The sequence below is a fragment of the Pagrus pagrus genome (genome assembly GCF_965226575.1).
Source record: "Pagrus pagrus genome assembly, chromosome: 15".
Classification (NCBI taxonomy): Eukaryota; Metazoa; Chordata; class Actinopteri; order Spariformes; family Sparidae; genus Pagrus; species Pagrus pagrus.
In genome coordinates, this window is record NC_140199.1 from 5,717,089 (window position 1) to 5,728,054 (window position 10,966).

At 43.0% G+C, this 10,966-nt stretch overlaps 1 protein-coding gene across 2 annotated transcripts in view; it reads right to left on the reverse strand.

Annotated features, from left to right (window-relative positions):
- abch1 (ATP-binding cassette, sub-family H, member 1) overlaps nucleotides 1–9,702 on the reverse strand; it is a 28,034-nt gene extending 18,332 nt beyond the window's left edge. The window contains exons 1-5 of one of the 2 annotated variants that reach the window (XM_084375849.1): nucleotides 9,612–9,702; nucleotides 5,940–6,088; nucleotides 5,089–5,248; nucleotides 3,538–3,692; nucleotides 1,892–1,999 (exon numbers count right to left, since the gene is read on the reverse strand). In XM_084375849.1, the coding sequence (XP_084231975.1) occupies nucleotides 1,892–1,999; nucleotides 3,538–3,692; nucleotides 5,089–5,248; nucleotides 5,940–6,088; nucleotides 9,612–9,683 (644 nt within the window). In that variant the 5' untranslated portion in view covers nucleotides 9,684–9,702. Of the gene's footprint in view, nucleotides 1–1,891; nucleotides 2,000–3,537; nucleotides 3,693–5,088; nucleotides 5,249–5,939; nucleotides 6,089–9,045; nucleotides 9,118–9,611 lie in introns of those variants that run through there. The other variant, XM_084375850.1, reaches the window with a different exon arrangement.
- Nucleotides 9,703–10,966: the final 1,264 nt, after the last annotated feature.

Here is a 10,966-nt window from a genome sequence, read left to right on the forward strand (position 1 = left end):
GTCTGGAAAGCTCACGGCTTCGCCAGCAGCGGGTTTTCTGCCAACCGTCTGATCTGATGAGGCTTTGTGGTGCGATTACACAATGAAACTGAAACAACACACCGAGAGAGGGCAGCGTGTTTTCAAGGTTTTTTAGACTCGCTTTATCAGAACATACGCTTTGTGAACTTTCAAGTTCAGATGGACACAGCTCTTGTGACTGCAACAACACAAATGGTCCTTCTGCCACGATGAAGGCGCGATGAATGACGTGTATGTGCAAACTCTGACAGCTCCAACATTTTTAGTTGTGTTCAGGGTGACAGGAGAGTTTTCTGCTTTCAAATTAAAGTTATTCATTAGCATACAGTATCTCATACAGCATCATAACTTATCAAACAAGATAACAATCTTTTGAGGAGCATTAAAAGTAATCTTGATTCCAAGGCAATAAAATCATATCAACAGTGTGATATGAAGGATTTCTCCTGGGACTTTTGTCATTGATTAATCATGTTGCACTTTAAACGTTGTCTTATTCTGGTGTTTAAAGGTTCACTAAGGCTCAACGTTAGATTTGCAAACAGATATGGACGGAGCCTTCTGTTTGTACTGCGAATTCGTTTTGTCCGTGTTGTTGCTTGTTTTCGGAAAGCTTACGGATACGGACCGATAGAGCAGAGCCTCCAGCAGTCGTGGAGGACAGTGTAGCCAAAAGTTCAAGTGACACACGAACGCAGGACAAGAGGAAGAAGGTTTTAAAATGCCTTTTTGAGGAGAGGTTATGAGAGTTGGTGAGAAGATTTAAACCTCTGTATGATGGTCGGTGGTGATGGAAAACTGGAGGTCTGTGTGAGACATACTTGACTCTGAGCAGTGCCCCCTAGTGGCTGGACTGTTTAACATCCATGCCAATGTGAGGGACACATGGAAGTATGTGGGCAGTGGCGGTTATATCGTAAAGACAGCACAAATGAGCATTAGGAATACTGTACAGTTAAAGGTATAATATGTAAAATTGACATCATCCCAAATGTTTCAACAATGTTCAAATCCAGAAAATTCCTCCATCTCAGTCGAGTCAACGGTGCGTTTTATTTGGTTGCGTGTCGCTAAACAAGCCGGGGGGGAAACCATCACATCATATATCACAGAGTGATGACGGTTGTCAGTTCACGTGACTAAATGTAGTGTGAATAAAACTTTAATACATTACCTCATCCATGAACACTTCACGTCAGATAGATTTTCATCCGATTCAGTTAATCTACTGTTTTGTTTTCATTGCTTTGACTGAGAGAGCCTTCGCAGCAGAGCTAAACTTATTCAACCGTCTCTGCTCAATTACATATTTCTCTGCTCATTTCTGCTTCAAATCCTGCTGATTTTCTTCGTCACGTGTCATCCTCGTCCCTCCCCAAGTTTGCCATGAAAATGAAAATAGGAAGAAAAGTAAGAAAGCCCCAATAAATACCCAAGATATTATTAACACTGACATCGAAATTTTGATATTTTATTTTGCCAGACTTATACAGGCCTTGTCATGAGTTCACGCCAAGACAAATATATTCTGTGAATGATTGTTGATCCATTTAGTTTCTATGAGGAGATGTGTTAAATGACGAACGTACGTATTGGACCGTTCTTCGCCGAGAGAGACGTAAGTTGGAGGACAGCCACCGTGGGAAGAGTGAGAGGATGAGTTTGTGTGTGTGGACTTGTGTTACTCACATTGTGGGGACACGCCTTCCTTTTGGAGACAAAGCAAAAGTCCCCCATAATGCAAATCATTTAGTTTTAGTTGAAGACTTGGGTGAATGTTTGGGTCTCCACGGCATTAATGTAAGTCAACGTAATGTCCTTTTAAAGTGATGGAAAAATGACGGTGTTGTTTTTTTTTTTTTGTACATACTTCGCCCTGAGCACCGGGTCCACTCCGACCGTCGGCTCGTCCAGGATGAGCAGCTCCGGATTCTGCAGCAGAGCCGCTCCCAGCGACACCCGGCGCTTCTGACCTCCACTGCAACACACACACAGGAAACAGGTGAGGACAACAAGAACAGTGAAAGGGCGACAAAGGTGAATCTTCTCCCACATTCCTAACTGTTTCGCAATTGATGATCGGCCTCGTTTGTACGCATGCCACTCACTCCTGAGGGAGGCGGAGAGGAGACAGACCTGCCTGACAACACGCAGGAAAACCCCAAGAGCTGCAAGAGGGATGACGGGAGGAAGAAATATCCTTTTTAATTGATTTTATCAAAAAAAAAAAATTATTAAAGTATTAAAGATAATATAAACAGTGATATGAAGCAGAAACTGACGATGGTTGTTTATTCATACCAGAAATATCTTTCACATTATGCATTGTGAACAGTTTCAACAACCTTTGTCACACAAAGCTGCAGCACAACAAGAGAGGAGACACCTGTAACACAACACGTCTTTCAAACAACACTCAAGGTCTGAAATAAAACTTATTTACAGTAAAAAAAATCCTCTTGGTCAGGAGCAGTTTGAGTTGCAGGTCAGTAACATGACAGGAGGATGACATAAATATTGCATGAACTGCTAATGAACGCTGGTTCGAGGGGCCTCTTTGGGAACAGAAGGGTCTTTGTAACGAATCAGGGAGTTGAGTCAAGAGCTGAAACGAGAGATGCCGATTACTCTTCTTGCAATAACACAGACGAGTATAAAAGGGCCATAAACTGCTTTTATCGATCTCTATCAGTGCCTGAGAGAGTGGAGCAACATTCTCCGTTGCCTCTCACATCTCACAGCAGAAACATTTTCAAAAATAACTCCATGAATTAAGCAGCAGTGAAAATACTCTATTTTTAATGTGTACCGCTTGATCGCTTCCTTTTATGGGCCTGAAAACAAGACTTTTTTGTCTCTGTACAACGTATTCCTCTGAGGAAAGCATAGAAATGTGAGGAGCCAAGTTTTTCTTCAGTGCGAGCCGCCATAAATATCTCGCGACAGATATGATCATCTGTTCAATATTCTTTTCAGCATATTGACTGCATGCAAATATACTGTTACATGAATAGGGCTTGGCAATATATGCATATTGTTTTGTTACCGTGATGATGTAAAGTGTTAGATTTTGTGGATTTACCAGACTTTTCTACTACTGACCCTCTGACTGGTGGACCTCCAGTCCATCTCCTGAGCCACTTTGAATACTCCAAAGTTTATATTGCAATAAATACGATGCTTTCTTATTTTTTTGACTTTTGTTTGCCTCCTTTCGAGACCGAGTCGTATTGTTTTATGGGCACTTTATGGACAGAGGGATTATGTGTGTCCGTGTACAGACATTAACACAGGTAATCCAGGTTTCAAAGTCCACAGGTGAGCCAACTGTAGACAGCTGTAAAAACACATTTACTTCATAAACTGGCTTTATCTGGGGATATATTGCATCTGGCTTCAGTTAGATAACACTGATGACCACACCTGAATCTAACAGGTGCATCATTCGAAGGACTCATTCTGTTTCAAAGCCCTGCGTATTAAACTCATTCTGTCACGGGCTACGTGTGGTTTTACCTGAGATTTCGGACCAGACTGCTCTTCTGAGGTAGATCCAGGAAGTCGATGAGGAAGTCCATGCGTGCCTTGGTTTCCTTCCACGTCAGGCCGTGGATTCGGCCGAAGAAGGTCAGAGTGTCGCTGATGGTGAACTCGTTGTACAACGCCAGCTCCTGTGAAACGCAAAGATTTGAAAGACTGTGTGTAAACTCAAGTGGCTGAACAAGAACTTTACCTCTATAATAACAAGCCCTAAAACTGGCTTGGGCAATATACAAAATGTAATATCACAATTTTGTCCCGCCCAAATATTGAGAGAGACGATATTATCGTCTTACGCCAAAGACAACATGTAGGTTCATTCAAAACCCTTGGCTCTCCATTTTAAAGCATTAGGTGCATGCAGCTACATCAGGCCAATTAACCTGTGGTAACCTCCACCAGCCTGGTCTCATGGGCTGGTCTCATCAACTGTCAACATGTGTTGCCTCTGCTGCCCCAACAGCTCAGTGTGAATTTTCTTTTCAAAATAAAAGCCTTAAGATGCCGTAGCAGCTGTTCAATATTGTGAAAAATATCGCATTTGATGGCAAGTATCGCAATTCAAGAATATCTAATGGTCTTCTGACATCTCTCCCATTATTCTCACCATAAATTGATAGCTAAAAATCTAGACGTCTAATGTCGTATCACTAAATTCTTGGCGTAAACCTCAGCACAAAACTTTAGAAATGTGTATATATATAATGTAAATATACAAGTTAACTATCTGTTTTACTTCACTCTTCATCCTGCAGATCTGTTTCTCTTGCAGAGAGCTTTGACTTTGCATTTTCTTAGAGCACTTCCGTCACTGAAAGGATTACTGCCCACATGCCTCGAGAAAACATTTAATCTTGGAGGATTAAGATCTTAAGTAACAGTCCATGTACTCATTTCTCTTTAAACTAGTGGGTATGATATGTTATATTTTGCTAGAGTCAATGAATTTGACAATATGAACAACACATGGACAACACAAGCCACGTTTGCCACAGCTGCACTCTGGGGAGCAGGTGAGGAGTCACGTTTCCTCCTCTGAGGGTCACAGATCACTTCCTACAGGGACCCATGTGATGCACAGGTTACCCTCAGGGGGACATGAGCATGTGTGTTATCAGCCTCATCAGATATCCAGTGTGGCAGTAATGAGACACACTCAGACACAGGTCACGGACTGAGACAGAGGCTAAATTAAAGAAGCCCCTGAGACTGAAGGCACTTAGTTCATTATTTAAAGCTGTAAGGAGCAGCTCCTCCATGTGAGTAAAGCACAAGAGCTCAAAAACCTTCACTGAGTGACAGAATAAATGGACTTAATGCTCCCAGAGAGCTGGAAGGAATGTGACTTGGGAGTCAGGTTAAATCAGCTTTTAAGAAAGCAAAGACCTTTTCAACTCTACTTGAGTCTGTATCATGTTAAAGACCTTGGATTTGCATGGATTTGTAGCTGGGTTGGGTTTATTAACGAAAGAAAAGAGTATGCAGGTGTAAAAACATCTGTAAACCATTTCAAGATGTGGTGTTTACCTGTGGCATGTATCCGACCATCTTCCCCGGCACGTCGTGACCGGGAAACGCAGGCGGCTTCCCCAACACAGTGATGTGACCACGGGAGATTTTCAGAGTTCCCACGATGCATTTCAGAAGCGTCGTCTTCCCACATCCACTGGGCCCCAAAAGGCCGTAACTGCAACACAGAATCAAGAGCATTTCAGGTGCTTTTTAGAGCATTTTAGAGGGTTTATATAAACTATGTATCATCCAGAAGTCCAGAAACACGCTGACTTTCCTTTCATTCTGGTGCTCAAACACACCGTCGCAGCTCTAACTGGCATGTTCAGACATTATGAATGGTGTTTGAATGGAAACCGTAGCTTCTGCTCACATACAGTCAGGCATGAGAGGAATCCAAAGAGAGTAAATACTGTTTATGTAAGCTCTTGTCAGATCACCTGCATGATACTTCTGCATTCCTGTTATCACTGATGTCAACTTTCTCATTGAGTCTGAAGTATGTCTGACTGTTTTTGTTCTTGCTCATCTAGGTTGTCGCTGAACGCAGGTATGTGTGAGAAAAGTGATCCTGTAATCTACAAACATTGTTCCTCATGAAGCACAGGGGCGGAGAAACAACAGGTGAAAAACAAACGGTGTTAACTATCTGCTCTTCTGAACTTAGAGCTGGACTACAAGGGGAAAACACCAACTGAGAGAACATAAAATCTTAGCAATGATGCCTTTAACGTTGGAAAATGTTAGCCTTTGCAGCTGCGTTAAGTTCACACAGAGAGATAAACAAATAAATGTGGCATCAATCAAGCAGAACAGTGTGAAATCACAGCCCTGATGACAGATTTGAGTCTGTACGCTCCACTCACATCTGTCCCTGCGGTACGGTCAGGTTGAGGTTGCTGAGGACCTTCAGTTTGCCGTACGACCGGCACACATCTCGGCACTGGATCGCAGAGTCCTCCTGTCCAGCAGGCAGAGCGGCCTCCAGGTCAGCCTTCATGTTCCCGTCCTTCAGCTGCAAGAGAGAAAACACTGTGAAACATCAAGAACGATCCCGACGACGGTCTGAGGGTGCAGACTGAATATTACAGCCCAGTCACCAGAATAAAATATCAGACATCGGGACACTTTCTGGTTTTCTTCTTTGGCGAAAAAAACAGATTTTCTTTTACGTTTACCATCCATGTTTCCTGGCGACAACACCGAATATCATGACAGGACTTCAGGACATTTTCCAACAGTGCTTTTTGGCGACAAAACCAGATAATTTGGTGAGACATCAGGACATTACCAAGCAGGTTCTTGGCAACAGAACCAAACAAAACCACTTCCAACATTTATTTTGCCGATTGGTTTGAAGATTTTCAGATTTCACCAGATAAATTGAAACATTATGATGGCTTATGACGACACTTCAGCTTTATACAGTAGTAGGAGCTCTTGTCTGTTGAGCAGCTTTTAGACCTGATGCAAGCTCGTTTCAGATGTGTCTTCAGAGCAAAGGAAGCGCTGCAATCATTCGTTGTAGTGCAGCCGTTACTAAAGTATGAAGAAGAGCAGAATTAGCCTCAACTCTTGTTTCACTTCCTCTCACATGGCACATATATTACTCTTGTTTCTAGCAAAGTGCACTTTTCAGGCATCTCTCAAGTTGTAATAAAGCCTTATCAGTTATAAGATAACATCAGTACAGCAGAGTGCATACGTCCGCCAGGGCCGAACACTTCCCTTTAATTCTATCTCATGCTCGATAGCCCTGTATCGCTCTAAATTATCATCATTTAAACTCACCAGATCTACTCGCTTATAGATAACAGCCACCTAAATACGGAGATCCATGAATTATTACCCGAGAAATCCTGGATCTGTCCCTTTATTCACATCAGCACCAAAGCTTAACAGGGTCTATTCTGGGCCGAGACCCATCCTACATCCTGTTTTTTTGTGTAATCCTGCTGACAAACCAACCAACGAACAAGCAAACAAACGGACACGGATGGAAACATAAGAGGGTCCAGAGGTGTCGCTTCTCCCTCTTTGTTTCCTGCTTTCCCCAGACGTTATATCACTCTCACGTTTACCTCAACCAGAGGCAGAATCAGCTTTAATTTTTTTTTACGCACACGAGGAATTTGGAAGGAATTTCCAACCACAACTCCTCCTTTATTTTATAATCCTGCATAGGAACAACCTGCCACACATACTAAATACACTGAAATCCTCTGTTTAACAACCAGTTAGACAAAGATGTGCATGTAGATCATTCCCAAAATCCCAGGCTCTCAACTCAGATGATTGATCAAAGAGTAATCAAATCAAATAACAACTCAAATGTTGGGTGTGTTTAAGCAGTTTTCATCAGCTGGAGGGGGAGAAAACATCAGCAAACACCTCACGAACAGAGAGCAAATCGCTGCTGCAGACAACGATAAAACTTTTGGTGAAAATCTTTCGTTTCTTTCGAAGTTTGTAGCTCCATCAGTACAAGAAGTAGCTGTTTAAAAAGGCCGTACTGCAAACCATGGAGTGACCAGATTAGTCCTTTTTTTTCAAGAATGCAAAACTAGTTCACCCTTTAATCCAAAAGTCCAAGATGAATCTCACTTCTGGCGCCACAACAATCAGAAACAACCCTCTCGTACTCTGATATTCCTGGTGGTTTCTTCTCATCTTGTCAGGCTTCAGCAGACGAAGTATTTGGGTCGTAAAAACAATCCCTTGCCCTGTAATCTCTAATAACGGCCTTCTTTCACGGGTTCCCCCCCCCCCCGGTCTCCAACTAACTCCCTCCTTTAATCCAGCATCCCCTCATTTTCCGTTGAGGAGATTAGGGAGATTGCATTGCGTAATCTGTCACATTTGGTCGGCCTCACCTTTGGCACTGTAGCCTACATCTGTAAAGCAAACACCAGGACAGATCTCACCCCTGAGTCCTGCATGAAATCACCTGCAAGATACTGAGAGGATGAGATCTAACAGCGGCGGTCTGAGATAACGCTCGAAAAGAAGATAAAAGTCGCCGATGGAGGATAAAGAAGCGGATCTAAGCAGCAGACACTCACCCTGAGAGAAGATGGAGGGGAAAAGGGGAGAAGTGGGAGAAGGAACAAAGAGCAGCTGAAGATGAAGAGTCCACAGGCTGAAGACAACAACAAAAGAGCATGTGAGAATCAGATGACTCTAAAATCTGAGCCAGGTAAATGCAAAGTGGAAGAACGGGTTCAGTGCAGCCGCGGATAGGTGCTCTGTTCTGAGGAACATCCTCCCACAACACACACACACACTGACACACACACCCTCCTTCAGCCTGTACGAAGTGGCTTTACTCGCAACTGAGGAGATAATGTAATGTAATGTCACTGCAATTAACTCTTTTCATCTGAAAAAATCCTTAAAAAGTCATTTTTAGGCATTTTGCACAAAAACAAAAGTCAGATTTACTCGACTTTTTAACTGTTTCCTGAATAATTGGGGATTTTTCTTGTGTAATTCTGAATTAAAGGTGCACTGACTGAATAAACTGAATAAACAAACAACGCAGTTTCATGCTGTTTTACTTTGTTTATATGTGGCGGACCCTGCCACCTTTCTATCCTCAAACAGTGTTCTGGAGACCTGATTTTCCTCTGAGAACAGCTTGTTTATTCAGTTCAGCTGAGCTTGTTTTATCTATTGTAAATATTAAAGTTTAAATGTCTTCTCCAGAACTACATCGTGCCCCTTAACCCATCTGAAAACATCACTTAAAGCTCTGGAAACTTGTGATTTTAACATTTTAACTGCATGCATGTTCAAGCCAAATGCAGAATAGTGAGAGACTCAGTCTGTAGTTTGGACACTCGCAGCTCGCTGTGTCTCTGCAGGCTCTCCTGCCGGACTCTCTCCTCTGATAAGGACCTCGATCAGCCCAACACAGCCTCTCTTTTCATTCATTTCTCAGCTCCTGCTCTGTTGATCAGGGAAAATTCCTACCTTGCCTGCCAAGCTGTTGCCAACTTGCGTCACCGCCAAGTGGAAGAAAAATGGGCTCGTTTGAATCCCTCCAGATTCAGAGCACACTGTCAACGGACGGCCTCTGTCGGGGCTATTTATAAGCCGAGCCTCGATAGCCTACATCCACCGACCGACCAGCTGCTGTACTTTCACTTCTCTCTTTCACATCAGCGCGTCACACAGGATGTGATCTCTGCAGCAGCAGCTGCGGTGCGGTGCGAGGCGGTGCGGTGCAGGGCGGTGCGCGCACGGCGCTCCCTCTCTTCTCTCTAAACGTTAAACCCTCATCCTCCTTTTCCTTTAAACCCATTATTTAACAGAATAACGTGCAGAAAATGAAACAGCAGGACTGGTTACTGGTGCTGCGGCGCTGCAGAGTTTCTCTCCATCTTTGCTGCAGCAGCGGAGCCGGAGAGGAGAGGAGAGGAGAGAGAGGAGAGAGAGGCCTGGTGGCGCAGGACGCTCTCAATCCTGTCGGTTTTCGCAAAGACAGCATCTGAAATGATCCGAGGAAAAAAAAAAAAAAAAAAAAAAAAGCATCTTACCCGCTCCCCCATCTCGGTGCAGTCTGCAGGACCGGCCGTCGCATCATCCCGACCGGCAGCCTCCGCGGCCATGGCAGCAGAGAGAAGGGCGGGCCGGCTGGAGGAGCTCTGCAGGGGGAGACAGCGAGGGAGGGAGAGGGGGAGAGAGGGGAGGATGGAGGGATGTGTTAGATACTGAAGTCTGAACTGTTTTCTCTCTTTTAAACACTGACAGTCAGTCAGAAAACAAAGGATTTTGGGGGAATGTGTAGTTTATTCTCACCTGTAGTAGGAGACAGGTGTTGATGCTCCACTGTGAAAAATATCACTTCTGACATGTAACGTGATGTGTTGATGAGGTTGAGCATCTTCTTTTTATTTAATCAAAAGAAATAATTTGCCAGATTGGCAGTGATGCATGTAACTAAGTACATTTACTTTTACTTTACTTGATTTTTTTCCCATTTTCTGCTACTTTATTCTTCCTCTCCGCTACATTTTGGAGGCGATACTGTACTTTGTACTCCACTCTCTTTATCTGATAACTGTAGTTACCAGCTACAAGCGGTGGAAAAAGTACTGAGTTCAGTTACATTACTGAAATATTACTCAAAAAGTTAAACTACTGGTATTAAAATGATACTTAAGTAAAAGTACTAAGTACTCGTCTCAGTATTAGTTACTTTATTGGTTTCTTCTACTCCCAACTCAATTATGATTTTAAAAGTAACTGAGTAGATTACATGGTATACTTAAGTAAGAGTGAAACTACAGACTTGAAAAAAATACTCAAATACCACCTAAACTGACTTAATTACAGTCATTTCAGTGGCTGTACTTAGTTACTTCCACCCCTGCTAGTTACTTTACATGCTGCAAGTACAAGTAGGCTGCCACATTTTTAAATTGATAAATGTTATCGACAATCAGATATCACCTTCAGTGTGCTGCGTCTGTTTCTTGGGGTTTTGTCTGGTAGCGTTTCTCCTCCACCTCCTGAAGGTGTGCAGGTGTATCAGGCTGCTTCGTCTCCAGAAAGGTGAAACCGTCACAGCCTTTAATCCCCGGCATGTCTGCTGTGTCTTCTCTCATCGAGACTCTGCAAAGAAAATCATGAACAACATGATGTGGGAATTATTTCTAAAATGTGGTTTGAGATTGAGGTGTAGTTCCCACAGAAACCACAAGATGGAAGCACAGAGTCGCTCATCAATGTGTGATGTTTAAAGGAGCAAAGTAACTAATTTACTTGGGTTAAGCACACTATGAAGTATCTACTTTACTGATTTTAGCAGTGAGATTATTTAGTTGAGGCTGAATTGGTACAAATATGTATCTTAAACTAGCAGAAGCAGCTTTGGACCTTGGTGCATGAA